The sequence below is a fragment of the Myotis nattereri genome (assembly GCF_964212035.1).
Source record: "Myotis nattereri genome assembly, chromosome: X".
Classification (NCBI taxonomy): domain Eukaryota; kingdom Metazoa; phylum Chordata; class Mammalia; order Chiroptera; family Vespertilionidae; genus Myotis; species Myotis nattereri.
In genome coordinates this window covers 109,046,193-109,066,393 of record NC_138078.1, presented here as the reverse complement: position 1 = coordinate 109,066,393, position 20,201 = coordinate 109,046,193, and the positions used below count along the sequence as shown (strand labels likewise).

At 39.9% G+C, this 20,201-nt stretch overlaps 1 protein-coding gene across 1 annotated transcript in view; it reads right to left on the bottom strand.

Annotated features, from left to right (window-relative positions):
• DOCK11 (dedicator of cytokinesis 11) overlaps positions 1 to 20,201 on the bottom strand; it is a 192,502-nt gene that overhangs the window by 58,090 nt on the left and 114,211 nt on the right. The window contains exons 29-34 of the mRNA XM_081081274.1: positions 18,025 to 18,108; positions 17,091 to 17,202; positions 14,735 to 14,913; positions 3,612 to 3,728; positions 2,115 to 2,190; positions 1,422 to 1,531 (exon numbers count right to left, since the gene is read on the bottom strand). Coding sequence (XP_080937400.1) covers positions 1,422 to 1,531; positions 2,115 to 2,190; positions 3,612 to 3,728; positions 14,735 to 14,913; positions 17,091 to 17,202; positions 18,025 to 18,108 — 678 coding nt within the window. The remainder of the gene's footprint in view (positions 1 to 1,421; positions 1,532 to 2,114; positions 2,191 to 3,611; positions 3,729 to 14,734; positions 14,914 to 17,090; positions 17,203 to 18,024; positions 18,109 to 20,201) is intronic.

The following is a 20,201-nucleotide window of genomic DNA, read 5'->3' as shown; positions in this document are numbered from 1 at the left end:
AAAATAGCTTTTACATTGAGGAGGAACTTAACTAAGGTACATGAAAGTATAAGAAACATTTTACACTTTTTAATTTTAATCTCTCCTTGAAGTCTATTAAAATCCAAACTGCAAATTATAGGTCAAAAAATCTATCTTTAAAAAGGCTAATCATATTATAGATAGTTAAATAAGGAGGATCCAGCAATACTTCAAAACTAGAGCTTCTACAAAGAAGTGATGTTCCTATTATTTAATTTTGTTGAAGTATCAGTTGTTAAGCATGACAAGATTTGACCTTTCTGAGGATTTATATGAATAACTAAATAATTTACCCTTGTTAAAAATCAATACTTTCAATTGAGTTAAACTGTGCTGGGGATATACATTTCATAAAATAAGATTTACTAAGAAAGAACTTTCAGTTGGAGTAAAACATCTAGGATCTGAAAGATTGCTAGCTGTGTGACCACTAGCAAGTCATTTAACCTTGGTCCTTTATTTGCCTTACCTATGATAGTGTCTGTTGTCATAATTCTAAATGGTGTGAAACAGAAACCTTTGTACATAAATTACTATTTATCCAAATCCTCAAGGAAGTATCCTCCGGTAGTTCTCAAGGGGTGGTTCCCAACCAGCAGCATCAGCATCGCTTGGGAACTTAGTAGAAATACAAATTAGCAGGCCGCACCCCAAACCAACTAAACGAGAAACTCTGGGGCTGAGGCCTGGCCATCTATTTTATTAAGCACCCCAGGAGATTCTGATGCACACTAAGAGTGCTGGAATTAGAAAATCTGGTTCCAGGTCTGGCCCTGCCAGAATTGTGTGACTGTCCTAAATCACAATCTCAGTTTTCATTTGTAAACTGAAAATTGAAATTTATTATTTTCATGGACCTTTCTGTTTTTTATATGATTCTATGATTTTACATAGCAGCATGGCAAGGTTTTACTGGTCTAAAATGAAGTTTCTCTAACTCAGGGCAGACATATCTCATAAACTTTAATGTTAGGCTTGAAAATATGAGATGGAAGAGTTGAAGAATATATTCTGATACCAGATGCTGAGATCCTAATTTGGAGATCCATTTTTTCTCTCAAATTAATATAATTACTCTACTATAAAATAATGAAAGGGGAAGAGATCAACCTTTCCTCTCTAGAACAGGTACAGTACAGTGTGCTACAGGTTCAAGGGGGTATTCTGAATTAGAAGTCTTAAAGATAAGTGTCTCAGCCCCTATACACAGTTTAAGATATCCAAGTAGCAGCTGCCAGGATAGGAAGCAAGTGCTAAAATATCCAAAAATTATGGGATTTTTTTTTTTTACAAATCCAGGACAGACTACAGGAAAGTAGAGAGCCTCTTATTTACACAAAAAGAAAGATTGTTGTAGCCAAAGGTATCATTAAGGTTATCTTACATATTTAGGTTCTTACATTTTCGCCAGTGCTGCCCTGATCTGGAAATCCTGTTGCTCCTTCTGGGATCAGGGAACCTCTTGAGTCTTCTCTCTTAAGTCCATGTCCATTTTGAAAAGACCCATAAGCTAGAAAATAAAAGCCAAGTCCTTATTAGCAACAGGAGGGACTGCCAAAAATATAAATTAAGTACTGGGTTAATTTAAGTAAATATACTTTTAGGGATTAGACCTTCGTCATCTAAAACTATGAAGTTTATATATTATATCAAAACACATAAGAAGCCAAATAAAGGGTTAGCTTTTTTTTTTATTTCTTGAAACACTTTACTATGTATAAAATCACAAGAAATTCCTTGAAAATAATCAAAGAAAGCCACACAATTTGAAAGGTGCTTTTATAGATAAAGAAATTTGGGCCCAGAAAGGGGAGGTGTCTTGTCCAAGATTAAAGACAGATAAGAGGATTGGAGGCCAGTGTTTTTCTCATTATCCTCTAATTTCTTAGTATACTAAGATACATTTTTGACAAGCTTAGACGAGGAAATCTAAGCAAAGAAATGTATCTGCAATGGAGGTCAGATTTTAATTAAACTTTAGTAGAGATCACACTATGCATAGTTTTTATTATAAAATATTTCAAAAAACACAGAAGGACAGAGTACATTTCTAAACAGCCATGCAAGGCATAATCTTTAAAGGACTTAATTACCAGTATCTTTGTCAGTGCTCAGACTCCCTCTATTTGTAGGTGAAGTGAAGCCATATGCAAATTCATCCCTGGATGCCTGTAACACAATGTGATACCTCTATCACTTAAACAAATTTGTACACTAGGGTAAGAAATCAAATTAATAGACTAAAATGATGCCCTGATTTTAAACAAAGCTCACTGGGAAAGTCCAGTATCAATATCGGTATTTAGGAGACAAATCTTTAAAAAATGGGTACTAGCATATTGTAGTAACTATGACCTCTGGCTAAGGTACATAACTCTGGATGGCTGGTAAAAGCTGCAATTGGTGCAGTCTGGTTCAATTCTCCTTGCTTGGAACCAGGAGCAATGCTAGAAGGAGGGGTGTGACCAGAAGCCCTACGTGAACTTGAGCTGCAAAAAGAAACACAGGTAAGAAAAGTATTTCCAAATATCACTGTCAAATGTGGAGTAAGCAGAAGTATGAGCTACTGTGTCTGTAAAGAAAGACCAGCCTGACATTCAGGTGGGTGATATAATCGGGAGCTACAGGTAATCAAGCCATCAGGGAGGCTTAGAAGTAGCTTTCTCGGGAACCTAGTGCTGGCTTGACAAATCGAGATAGGGGAATTTCCAAAGGAAGCTGTAAAGGTCACAGTTTAACCTGCCACTCAGTAATGTGACAGGACTACCGAAAATGTAAAGGTGATCTTGGGCCATACAGAACATGGAGTGGGGGGTAAAGTAGGAGTTAATAGTCCCACTGGGCAGACTATAGTGGAGATAGCCGATCTGGAGAAAAAATTAGAAGGCACATGTGTAAGAGGTATCATGTAGTTGTAGGAATAGATTGTTCTATGTACTATCTCTAGAAGACAAAACTAGGACAAGTGGACAGAAAACCTTTTAGGTCTAATGTGAGAAGGAAGTTTTTATTATTATAAAGGCAAAAGGTGTTTGGCCATGTGGGAGACTGATCACCCCCCAAAGTTCCTTTCAACTATAAGATTCTAAGGGGAGAAAAAGGCAAGACAAATTGTGATGAGCTAAAAGCAACTCTTCAAGAAGTACTGAAAGGAGGCTGTTAAGGGAGGGGAGAAGCCAACGAAGACAGTTTAGTCCCTGGTGCCTAATATTTTGGAAGTGAAAAATCTTTTGTTTCGTTTTCAAATTGAGTAACTATATGAAGACATAGAACAACAGCAAACACTGGGTACAAGGGATTCTTGGTGTTCTCTTGGACCTTGTTACTTAGTATGGTCCTTGGACCAGAAGCAGCCAAACGCTTGTGAGAAACACATAATCTCAAACTCTATCCAGGCTGCTGAATTAGAATCTGTTTTAACAAATTCCCCAGGTGATTCATATGCACATTAAAGTTGGAGAAACATTGCTCCAGGAAGAAGTATAAATGTAAAAATGGAGTAAAAAGTGAACCATATAGCATATGATCCCAATTCCAAATGTAGTTAATAAAAGAAAATAACACGTCAATAGAAACACATTACTACTTACAGAATTAGGCATGGCTGCACAAGAATACAAGGTATCTCGACCTGCTAATCGCTGTATATTTTCCAAAAGCAGCCCAACAAATGGGAGGTACAATTGTGCTATTTTGGCTTGTTGGTTCTGAAAGATAATTATCGAAAGCTTATAGGTATAATGATTTCACTAATTATGGAATCTAAAAAACAAAATAAATGAAAAAAAACACAGAATCTAATAGATACAGAGTATAAACAGACTGTTGCCAGGTGGAAGGGATTGAGGGTAAGGATTAAAAAGGCGGAGGTATTAAGAGATACAAATTGGTAGTTATAAAACAGTCATGAGGATGTAAAGTATAGCATAGGGAATATAGTCAATAATATTGTAATAACTATGTATGGTGTCAGGTGGGAACTAAATTTGTCAGGGTGATTACTTCGTAAGGTGTATAAGTGTGTAATCACTATGTTGTACACCTGAAACTGATATATTTTATGTCAACTGTAATTTAAACTACATTTTTTAAAAAGCTTAATAGGTATAAAATATGTATATATTACAAATGAAGTTGGCTTCATCTATTAGCTTGAAGATTAAAGAAGGCTAATATCAATAACAAATTAGTGAAGCATGAGTCTATTTATACTTAAAGTCTCAGAATTACTACAGAACATTGTTGGTATTTGGATTTAAACACAATACAGAGTCAAATCACATGCTTCAAACACAACTACATAACATAAAAGGCAAAAGTTTATTTTTTAAATAAGATTGACCTATAAAGCAGATCATATTAGTCCTATTCTTTCACTCCAGTGAGGACTGAATTTCATGAGAGCAGAGATCATGAGTCCTATTCACTGCTTTATCCACAGTGCCTGGGCACATATACAGTAGCTGAATAGCAGAATGAATTAATGAAGTGAAAAAAGAATAAATTCCTGTATTCACTCAAGAAACTTTTTTGCTTTGATTAAAACAGCAATTAAAATAATGTGATCTTAGCCCCCTAAATCAATTATAAAACTTGGGAGATTAATATACTTGTAAATATGTAAAAAAGCTGGCCACAACAGTCTTACCTAATGTGAAACCTCTGAGACAAATTTATTTATTGCTTTTCTCAGCTATAGACATTCCTCACCAGATATGTGCATACACTCATATCAACAAAAACAGTGGTTTTCATGACACAAGAGTTGCCCTCCATATTTGAGGACTTTAGGAGGCTTGTCTAGAGATTTAGATAAGACCTCTAGGGCACAATGGTCAACCTAGAGAACACAGATCAAAAGTATCTCATCTGACTTTACTCTGCATATTTGCATTTATTCTTGAACAATTTTTCGTGTTAATTGCCCATCTGCACTTCTTTAGTAAATTTCAGGAACCCATCTTAACAGACTTCTAATTTCTAACCCTATCAATAGTCTCATATCACTAGGAGATTCTGGTTCAATAGGTCTGGGCTGGGTCCTGGGAATCTACCCCAGATGATGCTGATGTGCCCAGAGGTGTGAAAACATTGATCTAGTCCAATGTCCTGTTCAAGGCAGGAATGGCCCTCATCCATATCCCTGACAAATGGTTAGTTTTAAACTGCTCCTTAAATACTCCAATTCTTTTTAAAAATATATATTTTATTGATTTTTTTTACAGAGAGGAACGGAGAGGGATAGAGAGTTAGAAACATCGATGAGAGAGAAACATCGATTGGCTGCCCCCTACACACCCCTCACTGGGGATGTGCCCACAACCAGGGTACATGCCCTTGACCGGAATCGAACCTGGGACCCTTCAGTCCGCAGGCCGACGCTCTATCCACTGAGCCAAACCGGCCATGGCTCCAATTCTTTCATGGACTGTTAGAAAGGTCCTTTAGCTGATTTACTCTGTGAAGGTTCTACCTGCTATGTATAGCTCTGTCCTTTGGAACTACAAAGAATAAGCCTACTTCCACTTTACATGGCAACCCTTTAAATATTTGGAAACAGTTACCATCAATTGTCTTAATTCACTCTTCACAAGGCTAAACAGCCCTTATTTTCCTTTATTCTTCACAGTAGTGTCCTGGTGCATGGATTTGTGCACATTGAAAGGAAATTAATTAGTCCTGGTGCAGGGACTAACGCAGGCAGTTCCGGGTGGTGGCTGGCAGGGCGGGACTGGGTGAGAGATGCGCGGACACGCCCTGGAGCCAACCTCCCAAGGTCCCTCCCTGGCCAGCGGCACCTGGGGCAGCACCGGGGCATCTGTGAGTGAGCGGGGGTCCTTCTCACAGGTGAGGTCCCCAGCCTGGCCTGCGGGGATCCGGCCAAAACCGGCAGTATGACATCCCCCTAGGGGTCCCGGAGTGCAAGAGAACATTCTGCAAAGTTGCTGTCACTCAGCAGCTCCTGTGTTGAGCGTCTGCTCCCCCACAACCCCCTGTGGTCAGTATGTGTCATACTGGCCGGCCTTTTATATGTATATATAGGTGGCTTTGGTTTCAAAATTTTTTACCATCATGACCACCCTTTCTTGGCTATTCTCTAATATTACAGTGTCCCACTTAAGATTTGAGAGGCAATACAATATAGTGGGTAAGAGCATGAATTTTGGATTTTAGAAACACATGAATTCCAGCTCTCCTGTTACTAGTTATGTGATTGTGATCAAGTCACTTAATCATAGTTTTCTATTTGGTAAGTTGGGGATGATAATAATAATTCATGTGAGTTATTTAATAGAGTGTCTGGCATAGAGAGTCCTCAATACATTTTAGCTGCTATTATCAATATGACAGCTTCCAGATCAGAGCCCATTTTAATTCTGATAGTGAGTGATCACTAGGGAAGGAGAGGCTACAGTTCTCTTAAGTGAACAGGAACACAGGAAAACATACAGTCAGTGAAAACTATATGGAAAATTTTGCCTGCACAAAAGATAGATGATAACCTCAGAATCTATTAATAGAAATGGGTAAATAAATATAATAAGGTATATCCATATTTGCAGTGTACCATCATATAATGGTACAACTGCAAAGATCTACCTTTAGGGCAGCCGTGGGCAAACTACGGCCCGCGGGCCGGATCCGGCCAGTTCGGCTGTTCTATCGGCCCACGGAGCCGAAAGAGCGGAGGGTTCTCTTGCTCTCCCCTCCGCTCCTTCACCAGCAGCAGTGTTAACATGTATTAGTTCACACAAACACTCCATCCATGCTTTTGTTCCAGCCCTCCGGTCCAGTTTAAGAACCCATTGTGGCCCTCGAGTCAAAAAGTTTGCCCACCCCTGGTTTAGGGTGTATTGTTAAAGGAAAAAAGAAAAATACATAATGGTTTCTATTATATAGGATGGGGCAAAAGCAGGTTTACAGTTTTTCATGTGGAAAATAATACAATAATTAATAACACAAGAATAAACTGTGTTTCATGTACTCACAACTTTAAATCTACTTTTGCCCTATCCTGTATATACATTATATATAGGCTTGTGCCTGCATAAAGTAGAAGTATATAAAAGAAAATGATAATAGTAGCTGCTTTTGGAGAGATAAATTGGAGCATGGAGGTAAGGAATGTGAGAAAGGCCTTTGATTGATTGATTGATTTTTACTCTGTAAACAGATTACTCTTTTTTTAAAAAGGAAAAAAAAAAAAGATTTGCCCACAGCCCAAGTAGAAATTGCAATTCTCTTAGGTGTCAACATCACTTGCAGTGATTTACAGGAACTTTTATCGACCCCAGAACAAATGTTAGACATTGAACATTCTTGATCTGAATAGGAAAGATGTCTCCTGGTAATTATAAGAAGTTAGGAGATCTCCCATTGCAGTTATGAGTAACACATAATAGGGACCAGTGACACCTCAATAATTTCATTAGAGGAGGAGCTGAGGAGTGGCAATGTGGTTGGAAGTGGGAAGAGGGGCGGGCTAGGAGATCTAGTCTCAAAGCAGCCTTTCTATAGAAAGCATTTTCTTTTCTTGACTGTGTATTTGTTTGGAGTCACTTTGGGGAACATGATGATAGAAATTATAGGTACTTGAAGCTCCTCTCTCTACCCTCACTTTGGCATCATTATTTGTATTTGACAAATGTCCTCTTACTCAGGCCATCTGTGAATTCTCTCAACCAAAGACGGAGAGGAATTGAAGCTTTGGTTAACCAGGCCCATGAAGCAAAGTTCTATTGGAGAGAATCCTATACTCATTCATACCTAAGTTTTTGAACAAAGAGGAAAGGGCTTTAAAAATCAATGGGAGAGAAGGACTTATATGCATGCATATAATCATAACCAATGGACATAAGACACTGGGGGATAAGGGAGGCCAGGGGATTGTCAAGGGGGCGGGGGAGGAAACATATGTAATACCCTTTGTAATACTTTAAGCAATAAAGCTAAAAAAACAAAAAAATAAAAAAATAAATAAATTTTAAAAATCAATGGGAGAGTAATGAGCTTGGCATTTTAATCTTTCCCATAGTCTAAAACCTCAAAACACTCAAACAGGCATAATATTTAACTTATTTACAGATAACAATAGGTGTGTGTGTGTGTGTGTGTGTGTACATATACGATTTTCAGAATTTTAAAAAGTATTTTGGACATTTAAAGAATGTCCAGCCCTGGCCAGTTTGGCTTGGTGGATAGAGTGTCAGCCTGCAGACTGAAGTGTCCCAGGTTCGATTCCGGTCATTGGCACATGCCCAGGTTGCAGGCTCGATTCCCAGTGCGGGGGCGTGCAGGAGGCAGCTGATCAATGATTTTCTATCACCATTGATGTTTCTATCTCTTCCTTCCTCTCTGAGATCAGTGAAAATCCTATCTAATAAAGAGGGAATATGCAAATTGACCTTCATGCCTTAACAAGATGGCTGTGCCCACAGTGAAGACAGGGATTCCGTAACACAAGATGGCTGTGCCCACAGCAGAGGTGGGGATCCCATAACACAAGATGGCTGCACCCACAGCGGAGGCTGAGTTCCCATAACGAGCCTTAATGAGCAATCATCAGGGACCTGAGGCTGCGTGGCGCTGGGTCGGGCAGGAAACCTGAGGCTGCACCCCCTGCCTGGTGGGGTTTGACAGGGAACCTCAGGCTGTACTCCCCACCCTGGCACCAGGCTGGGGGACCTCAGGCTGCGCCCCCTGCCTGGCAGGGCTTAATGGGGGACCTCAGGCCACGCCCCCTGCCCCAACGCCAGGCCGGGGGACCTCAGGATGTGCTACCTGAGGTCACACCCCCTAGCCAGCGGGGCTTGATAGGGGACCTCAGGCCATGACCCCCACCCTGGCACCTGGCCAGGGAACCTGAGGCTGCACCTCCCGCCCCGGTGCCAGGCCAGGCGACCTGAGGTCACGCCCCCCACCCGGCAGGGCTTGACACGGGTGGGGCCTGCCAGGTCTGGATCTAGCCCAATGGGGGTGGGGCCAGTCAGGTCTGGGTCTTGTGCAATTTCAAGGCGCACATGGGTGGGTGGGGACTTGACTCTGGTTCCCATGGCACGCCTGAGACTCTGACAGGAGTAAGATTTTCATATACATTTTACTAATTTTCTTACATCTCTGACACTTCTTTTATAGAGAAAGGGCAAAAAGCAATATTAAAATATTTCCTCTATGCCGAAACCGGTTTGGCTCAGTCGATAGAGCGTCAGCCTGCGGACTGAAAGGTCCCAGGTTCGATTCCGGTCAAGGGCATGTACCTGGGTTGCGGGCATATCCCCAGTGGGAGATGTGCAGGAGGCAGCTGATCGATGTTTCTCTCTCATCGATGTTTCTAACTCTCTATCTCTCTCCCTTCCTCTCTGTAAAAAATCAATAAAATATATTTAAAAAAAAACATTTCCTCTAATTAACTCCCTTTTAATGTGCACAAATTTTGTGCACCGGGTCACTAGTGTGTGTGTGTGTGTGTGTGTAAATTATTGTGTGTGTGTGTATATAAATTATTTTTAAAAAATGAATGTCCAAATATGTGACGTAAAATACAGATTGTCCCCATCTTATGATGGTTCAAGTTATCATTTTTTTTTTACTTTGCAATGGTGTGAAAGCGATATGCATAGTAAATTACATGAGATATTCAACACCTGATTATAAAATAGGCTTTGTGTTAGATTATTTTGCCCAACTGCATGCTCATGTAAGTGTTCTGAGCACATTTAAGGTAGGCTAGGCTAAGCTATGATGTTCGGTAAGGTATGTATTAAATGCATTTTCAACTTATAATATTTTCAATTTACAGTGGGTTTATCAGTATGTAACACCATCAGAAGTTGAGGAGCATTTGTATTTAAAATTCCACCTCTAGGTAAGACACTAGTGAAATCCCGTTTTCCTTCACTTTCATCTAAAGAGATTGGGTAAGGGGGAGTGCAACTTCCTGCTTCACAGAAGTAAAGTTCATTTTGTGCTTTTCCCATGAATCCTTTGAAATCACAGCTAAAAACATATTCCTCTACATTGCATAAGATCCTTTTCCCAACTACTAGGTATAAACAACAGTTAACCAGAATCCTATGGTAACTAGCAGTAACTAGCATTTTTAAAGGAGTGACTAAACTTGGTTGGAATGGATGGCTTTAAGATAGCTTTTCACTTAGATATATTATACCAGTTAACTGTGTTAAATCAATATCAACATTCACCAAAAAAAGGGGCACATAGCAGAGCAACCATATAAACTGAAAGAATATTATTTTATTACAGTTATAATGTGACAAAATGCAAACTGCAATAAGTAATTAATAACATCTTAAAGGTGAGAAGTTTAAATCTACTTTATAATAAAATCACATAAATAAAACTAGCAAATATTGTAAGTAAAAGATTTAATTAGGCCAGCTGGCATGGCTCAGTGGTTGAGCATCGAACCAGGAGGTCATGGTTCAATTCCCAATCAGGGCACATGCCTGGGTTGCTAGCTCGATCCCCAGTGGGTGATGTGCAGGAGGCAGCAGATCAACGATTCTCTCTTATCATTGATGTTTCTATCTCTCTCTCCCTTCCTCTCTGAAACCAATAAAAATATATTTTTTTAAAATTTAATTAAAGAAATATAACTGGATGTACCTGTCAGGCATTTTCCGTTTATTACGGACAAATGGAAATACTGCAGAAAAAGAATAAAATCCATCTCCAAGTCAGCTTTCCAAAGTGATTACAAGAATAAGGTACATAATTTTATTTATGTCCTATATAATAAAAGCCTAATATGCTAAGTGTCCAGGCATCCGTTCAACCAATCAACCAATCAAATATAATATGTTAATAATATGCTAAGGCCCCTCAACTGCTCGCTCTGGTGTGCACTGACCACTAGAGGGCAGACGCTCCAACCCATAGGTTAGCTTGCTGCTGGGGTCCAGCCAATCGGGACTGAGCCAGATGGGCCGGACATGCCCTGGAGCCCTCCTGCAGTCCCGCCCTGGCTGGCCAACCTCCCACATCAACCCCCGGCCTCGATTGTGCACTGATGGGGTCCCTCGCCTTGGCCTGCACCCTCTCGCAATCCAGGACCCCTCAGGGGATGTCGGAGCGCCGGTTTCAGCCTGATCCCACAGGGCAGGCCGAGGGACCCCACTGGTGCACGAATTTGAGCACCAGGCCTCTAGTTTGAATATAAAAACAAAGGAACACATGATTAATTATGAAACAATATGATGCTACCTTAAGCCATTTGATAGCAGGTGAGTTAGGTTATTCTAAATCCATATAGTTTGCAGTGTGCTTTTTCAAGCCCATAGAATTTAATGTTAATCAAATTTGAATATTTATGTTAAAGGTGCAGTAAATAAAAACTATAGCTGTGGCTTCCACACACAGACTTGTGTAATTTATATAAGGTTTACAGCCACAGCCACATTTATTTAGTAAGGAAAACTTCCTATTACATATTTTACATTTGACATACTTATATCTTATTAATCACTTATCAATAATATATTTATTTATGGATATGTATTAAGCTATATTTATAATGGCTATATATTAAGGTATATATTTGAAAGCGTTCACATGGCTATAACAGCATGTGATTTCTTTGGAAAAATCATAAATTGTTTATATAACAAATCAAGAAGTCGTTATGTTGTTCTTATAACATGAGAAAGCAGTGGTTTTATTGGTTTTGTTTTTGTTTTTTTACTAAAATACTTTCAGTTCATTCAGGGAAGGCAAATACATTTTTTCACATTGTTTTTGTATTATAAAAACAATCCCATTTAGTTGCCAGAGAATGATTACTTTTTTCATTGAGGTGTCCATCTTTTAGATGTGAAATTGTCCTAAGTAGCTATCAAAATTTTCATCTGGGTATAAATAATATAGTAAACATATAGACTCTATTAAGAAAAAGAAGGCACTTCCGCTGGGTAGCGCACCCCGCAGGCTCCGAGCTGCCTCCACCCGCTCGGTGCCATGGCGTCTCAGGGTCCACGGCGGAGGCCGCTGCGAAGGCCCAAGACGGTGGTGCGGAGAGAGGCGATGGAGACCAGAGCCAGGCGCGCCTGGACCACGATGTGGCGGCCGCTGTGAGCGGCGTGTACCGCCGGGCGGGCCGCGACGTGGCCGCCCTGGCCAGTAGGCTGGCGGCCGCCCACAGCGTGCGCCTGGCGCGGGGAGACCTCTGCGCGCTGGCCGAGCGCCTGGACATCGTGGCCAGCTGCTGCCTGCTGCCTGACATCCGTGGCGTGCCCGGGGCTGAGCCCGAGCAAGACCCAGGGCCGCGGGCCTAGCCTGGACCCCACGCCCCGCCTGCCTCTGCGTCCTGGGGGCTGAAGGGGGCTTGTGACCTGGCTCATACCCTATATAGCCCCCCTCCCATCTTGCTGTCATGCTCAGGGCCGACCCACCCCCTGGATAACGTTGTGTATGTGTGTGGGGGGTGGGGTGGGGGGGGGAGTGCAATGGTGCTCAGCCCCACCGCTTGCATCTGGTTCCTCCCGGTGGTCCTGGCCCTTCTCCCTGATGCCCCGCCTGTATCTGAGGCTTGGCTCCAGCCCCTGGATAACTGGCCACCTCTGGATCTGTCTCCATCTTGGGGGCTCACTGTGCCCCACCTTTCCTTGCGCTCTGCCTTTCTAAGTTTGGATTTGGCCCTCAGGGGCTGATGCTACTTTTTCCCTGAGGAGCCCCTGCGTCTACTAATGGGGGCTGCCAATCTCCTCCCTCTACAGACACCGCCCTCTTCCTCTGGGTTGCGCATCCTGCAGACTTCGGGCTTCCTGGCGCCTTCCTTCACCCTCCTGCCTCTGCCTCCACTCCTAGCTACACGTCTGGACCCTTTTTCTGTTCCCCAGGGCTGGCCCTGGTTCCCTCTTCCTCCTAGCGTTAGCCCTTGCTCTGCCACCTCCCAGCTGCTTCTCCTGGGGCTTAGCTCCTCCCCTTTGGCCTGATCCTTCTCCTGGGTCCAGTTTACCCTTAGGATTGGTTTTGCTTCCTTTTTGCGTTTCCCATCCTGCTCATGCCACCTGCCTGATCCTGGGCTCTGGAAACCCTATGGTTTCTCATCAGGCCCAAGATGGGGCCGCCTCCTCCCCACTCTCCAGGCTCAAGATGGCATCTCATCCAGACCCAAGTGTGTGGTCCCCCCACACTCTCGAAGCCAAGGTGGCACTTTGTGCCTGAGCATGAGATACAAAATGGGCTTCCTCCTGACTCTCCAGGGGGACAGTGGCGCCCCTCAGGCACTTCAGGTCCAATATGACTGCCCTGGTACCTTGGGTGCAATATGATACCACTTTGCAGATAAGGGCCACACGCGTGTTGTTGGTTTACTGTTGACCCCAGGATGCTAAGAGGACTTGGATTTCTGTTCCTGCTTCTGGCTCCAGCCCTAGTCCCTCAGTCCCATTCACATGTATTCCCCTCCCCACTCTTTTATCCCAACCTAAAGCTGAGATCTGAGTCCCAGGATGGAGAAGTGTGGGAGAGCGCTCTATGGCAGATTCATTAAAAGGCAAAACATTTAAAAAAAAAAAGAAAAAAAAAAAAGAAAAAGGAGAGCATCTACCAATGAAGAGGACAGCAGCACTGGGAAGCCATCCATGAAGTTCAGACTCAAAATCACATAATGATACTAAAATAGCAGGTCTATGAACAGAGTGCAGGGGAAGAATTGGTTGATTTGGCTAAAAAACAAAATCACTAAAAACAGTGTCTAAATCCACCAGTCTGTTCAGTCAAAATGGCTGACCCAGTAGCCCTGATAAATATTTTAACAAATGAGGATTTATAAGTGTCATGTCCTTCATCAAGGTAAAACCAATGCCAGGTCCAAGGACTGCCTTATTTCATGAACCATTCCAACATATCAGATCAGCATGCCCAGAATCCCACCTGATAGTCTATAGCATTTTCTATTGGCAGGTTCCAGTGTTGGAATAGCAAGTTTAATTTTTTTTGTCTTACAACTCTATGGTAATAAACAGAGGAACTTCGACATATTTCTAGATGTGTTTCATAAAGTTTGGCTTATATAACTTTTGAGGCATGTATACCAGTGAATAGTACTTTATGCAAAATCCCTTATCACTAACTCATAAATAGTAAGTGTTTTGGGGGTGATTTATATTTGGACATGATAGTGGCAGTCGGGGCAATGTGTTGATGTCCTGGAGAGCAAATCAATCCACAGTAGTGCTGCTATTTGTGACAGAAAATGTTTATTTCCTCAGCCCCAGTGATAAAAGAAAAATGATTTTGGGGTGGGGCGGTATAAATAGGACATCTATTAAATGTAGTGAAGAAATTTATCAGGCCTGAAGAAACCATTAAAAGGAAGAATGAAATAAATTTATATCATGAAATAGAATATCCTACTTCTGATAAAACACAAATCAGCTTAAATTTCGTTATCTCAGTAGGATTCTAAGTGGCTATTTTCAATTGCAATTTCATTCTTAGTATTCTCCCAAAATCCTTACTCCTCAGAAAAGCAGGGCAAAATATGGCCAAAGTGAGAAACCAGTGTTTTCTTCAACAGTTAAGGAAACAATATTTTAAAAACTAATCATTTGAAACAGAAATAAAACTTATTTATAAAAATAAGTTCATCAATGCTCATAGTATTTTTCTCACAGAAAACTTCCATCTTTAGTGCAAAATCTTAGCAGAAATTTACTAACATGATACTGATGCGTTATATAGACATCCTTACCTTGTGCTGGTATCTAGTATCAAATGCATGTTTTATCAAAAGATTCTTTATGACAGAGATAGCTGTATATCTGATCTCATAATTGTCTTGAAGAGCAATGGAGGTTTCCCTCAGAAGCAGACCAACCAAGAAGTGATGCTTGCAATACTCATCTGATAAACTGTATTCAAGATTTGGATCTGCAGTACAATGAAATTTAAAGCCCATTTACAAAAATATTCAAAATTATTTTAATATTAAAATAACAGACTATAATTTATTACTTAGTAATATGTGATCATGCTAGCAGAAGGTTTTATTTTACTAATGAATCAGAACAATTATTTTATCATTTAAATGAGCATGCAAACTTTTACAAGACATGAGCACTCATAATTAGGGCTAGATGATAGCCTTAATAATAATTTTAGTGGGTAGGATAGTCCCTAGATTCTTTTCCCCATACTTCTTTTTAACTCTGGAAATCTTAGGATAGAACCTAGAATGAAAGAATACCATATTTGGCAATGTCTTAACATATTTCTTGATTATCTGAAGAGATTTAGTTGTAACTACAAATTGGAGTAATTCTATATAATAATACTTGATTTACTTATCTGTTTATACATGCAAATTAGGAAAAGGAAGAGAAACTAGACAACTGAATCATTCTAACAGTACTATTGGCTGTTCTAGTAAATGTTACATATTGACCTGAATACAATGGGACACAAGAACAATAAGAAAAGCAGCCTCATCCCACTCCAATTCATCATCACGCAAATACCAATCTTTTATCTCATAAAATCAATACTTCAAACTATGTCTTTCACTCCCTTTTGGATCTTCTATCCATTTTCAATCCCAGCTGCGAATATCCTGGTTGGGACTTGCCTTATAACTACTCAGCAGGGGTTGTGATCCAGTTTAGTAATTTTTAGAGTGGATTTCTACCATATTTCCTGTATGCTTTAATTTAGTTAGGCCATAAAGCCGAAGGATACATCTTCTATTTTGTTTTTCGGTCTCTTTAGCACTTGATATAATGCTATGCATTCAATTAGGAGTGAATAAGTGTTATGAGTAGTCAGATTTAATCCTAAGTCCTGATGATCTGTCCACCCTTTTTCTCTGACTTCCTCCTCACAGTGATAAATACTGGGAGAAGTATGTGGACTATACATGCTCAAAATCTAATAATGGAGTGGTTGAATATTCTTCCTCCATTTTCACTGGCTGTAATTCAATCAATAAAACCACTGCTCAGCTACTCCCTAGAAACCAAGCCAGCTGACTTTCTTCCTGCCACTGGCCATACTCTTTTGTGAATCCCTATCGCTTTCTATGCAAAAGGGCCAGTACTGACTAACCTGGGTGGCCTTATCTGGGTAGATTTTGCAATGGTAGTTTTTCACTTCAGTGACTTAAAGAAATCTATTCAGATGGGTTTATCCACACCTTTAAAATTGTGCCCAAGCAGTCATGGCACAGGTCAAAGAAGCAAAGCAAGCATGGAAAATGACGCACACTTAAAGGACAGCTACCCTCTAGCCCCCATGCTGGCTTGAGCGAAAACTTGTTTTCTGACAATAATGTTTTCAAGTTGATTCCTCTAGCAATTAACACTCAAAGCTTGTCTTAAAAGCAAACAAATACATTGCCTCCTACATTTTATGGGTACATTAACTAAAGCCTCATTTTGGCTAGGGAGGATTTGAAAAGCAAACAAAGCCCCCGTCCATGTTAGCCATTCATCAAATCAATTGTTTTTAAAGAAAGCAAACTACTTTAGAGTGAACCGAGTTAAACCTACCTACTGAAGTCAAACGGTCCACCGCAAATGAAAAAAAATCTAATTAATATATGAAAAGAAAAGGGACAAATAAAAAACACAGTAACATAAGAATAGTGCTACACAACAAAGCATTCAATAAAACTAGCAATGGAGATAACTGAAGGCATTTCACAAATTTAATACATACATATTATTGTTTTATTCTGCCTTTATACATTTCTTTTGATGCTCCTTTCAGCAGAAATGTATTGATATGGTTTTCTTAATTCAGTCTCATACAAGAGTTCAAACACTACTACAGAGAGCAATTTTTCTAATATCTAACATCTGTTTAAGCAACAATCTACTTAACACACCAGATTTCTTCATACTACAAATACTAGCATACTGACACTCTGAAGGAAATGCAGAATACTATTAACAAATCTATCTTCAGATAGTAACAATTCTGAGGTTATCTGTAAATTGACTGTTTTAACTAGAAAACATTATACTACACTAGTGCTAGCAAAAAAAGAAAGAAAGAAAGAAGAAAAAAAAAGGAAAACACAATTCTAAATGATGGAAAACGCAAATACCCACCTTGAACTCGCTGAAGTTTAGGTTTTGCAAATGCCATGGGCAAATTCAGAGGAATGTAATGTTCGTGATTGCAAATTGTTTGCAGGAATTCAAACTTGTATTCAGCCAGAACCTAAATGGAAAGAAATCATACACGAATACGTATTTACTATTTTAATAACTAAATACAGAGTATTAATTTTCAAAAGAGAAGTGTTTAGTATTTTAAGCATACCTGGAGAGGTGACCTGTGCAGGAAAGAGTTAACACAACAGGCCTAAGACTGCTCTCCTTAAAAAGACTGGCTGGTCTTTGGCTGGCATTTGAGAAATTGGATTTTGAAACGTTTCCTTTATGATAAGGATGTACGTTCTGTGCCAGTGTGCTCAGGCTGTCTGTACAAACAATGTGATTTATGGTGAACACCTGCTTTCCTTTCCGTTCCAAGACTCTGGAATTTTGACCAGCCTCCAATACATGAATTGCCCCCACTAATAACCTTAAACCCTGAGTCTTAAATGGGCTTCCCTGAACAGAAACATTGAGTGTGTGACTGCATTTGCGCTGCTGGAGAGAAGGTGTGCTGGGTGAGCCTTCACAGGAGGATGGGCATGCCCAGGAAGCCTGCACACACACTGCCAAGGACTCCATTTGATGTCTTTTCCCTTATGATCCAGCTGAGCATCCTTGCTGTGTCACTGTAATGAATCTTAGCTGTAAGTACGACTACATGTTGAGTCCTGTGTGTCTTTCTACTAAACCACCAAACATGTGGATGGTCTTAGGGGACCCTCCCCCAAAACACTATGCAATATTCCCTTCTTTGAAGTACAGCTATACTCAAAGTACCTAAATGGAAACAGCAGTCCCAAATCCTTCAGAGGACGATAAATGTCACCCTTAGCCTCACACTGTAATGTCTGACATTTACTACAGTTATGTTCTTATACCTTACCTTAGGATCTTTGGGGCTGAATCCAGATATATAGTCATTTATCAAATTGAAAATAAATCCTCTATCCATTAGTGTCAGACAGCGCTATAGAAACCAAATCAAAATGAACAGTTAGTTGAGTAAGTCTGTCAAGTATAAGTTTTTTAATTTTTTAAATTTGTTTCACATCTACAGGATGATACTCTCTCTTTTACAGGAAATAGAGTAACAGCTTTCAGAGCTTTAGGTGACCCTAAAAAAGAGACAGTTATCGTTGGAATTGGAATGCAACTGTACAATTTTATAAATAAAATTTTATGTATGTACATATACAAATATATACATATATCTATATATCCATACAAATACATATACATACACATTTATGTAATCTATTCAGCTGTACTGCCTCATTTTATTCAACTCTCAAAGTGAAAAGTGAGGTGTAAAGTGGTCATTTAGCTATTGAAAGTGAGGCTTGCCTATGTAAATATTTCAGACCACAAGTTTTTCTTGGTGTCTTGTGAAGTCTTGGCTATTAAAATATTCTTCCTCTGTGACTGCCCTCCTAGTTGTTACATTTGCCTGCTGTCATTCTCCTAGTTAAGGCTCTCATTACCTTGCCAACTGAACAACTGCAGTGAGCCTCCTAACCAGTTTCCATGCCTCTTTCCATCCAAGTGCTTCCAGATTAATCTCTAACTCCAAGCCCTAATCATGTCACCTTCCTTCCTAAAAGCTTTCAAACTCCTTAGCTTAGCATTCAAGGACACCCACAGTCTTGTCCCAACCTACTTTCCAGTTTTATTTCCCAATACAGTTCATCTACTTATTATCCCCTCAAGATGTACTGTACAGTCCTACCTTTGGGTCTTTGCTCATGCCAGGCCTAGCTAGAAATTCTTTTCTAACTTGTACCTAATCCTGCCCATTCTTCAATAGTCTGATAAAGTTCCATCTTCTTTACCACTTTAATCCACAGGTTCTTTAAATCACTTTCTTACTAGTTTTTGTTTTACTTATTATTTCCCTGTGTTTTCATCTAGATAGGACAACAGAAACTATTTCTTTTTCTTTATGTTCTCCACAGTGCCTAGAATATTCCTGTGAAATAGAAGGAACTCAATATTTGATTAATCAGCCATTTGCATCTCACTTCTCACCTCTCTTTTCAACTTTCTCTGCCATTACCCTAGGTCAGATCCTCATCAGCTCTCAATTCTTAGATTAATGAGGTAGGCTTCTATTTATTCATTCAACCAACAAAGATTTTGAGGATCTACTGTGTTTGAGACAATGTATTACATTCTAGACAAATACAAATGTGATTAACAAGACATGGTCTTTATTCTTGTCCAATGATAGAGACAAATAAATAATTATAATACAACACAATAAGAAATATATGAAGAATGGGTAAAACCAAAAGGTGATTGACACTGAGTGGGGAGGCTAGGGAAGAGCTGAGCTTCTAAAAGATGAATGGACTCTGACAGGCAGACAAGGGGGAGGGATTTATCTTCTAATTGGTTGTCTTGACTGATCGTTTCCTCACTTCTTCCATCATACCAGCAATAAAATTATCCTCAAAAAAATCTTTGGTATTTCTCCATTGTGTAGGAACCAAAATCTAAATTCCTTAGCTGGATATTTAAGGCTTTCCATCTTTTGACACCAGATGGCCCTTTCAGCTCCACACACCCTAACCTGTCTGCACAGTGACGTTCTTGCTAACCCCTTAACAATTTCTGAATGTGCACATCACATCTTTGTTCATGGGATCCTCTACCTACAACACCTTCAACTCTTGTCATGGTGAACTATGCTTCTAGTCTCTGTTCACACTCCCTGGTTATAATCCCTCTCTTTCTTGTTTTCCTATTGTATTTTTTGTACTCTCATCACACTTTATCTTGTATATGTATTTGCATGTGATTGCAAAGACAGCCTCTTGCATCTTTGAACCCTCACAAAGAAGGTGGACAAATGTTTAAACTCCATGGAAGAAAGTGAGATTTTACATTTCAGGTAGTCTCATCCTTAGTTCACTTTAAAAAGATATGTGGCTGTTTGGTTGTTATACACAAACAGTCTTATGTAGTAGTGTTAAGACTATTTTAATTTTGGCAAAGAATGGTCTTATATCAGAAAATCATACTCTGGAGATCTGAAACCTAGCTGTGAATTTTTAATAAGAA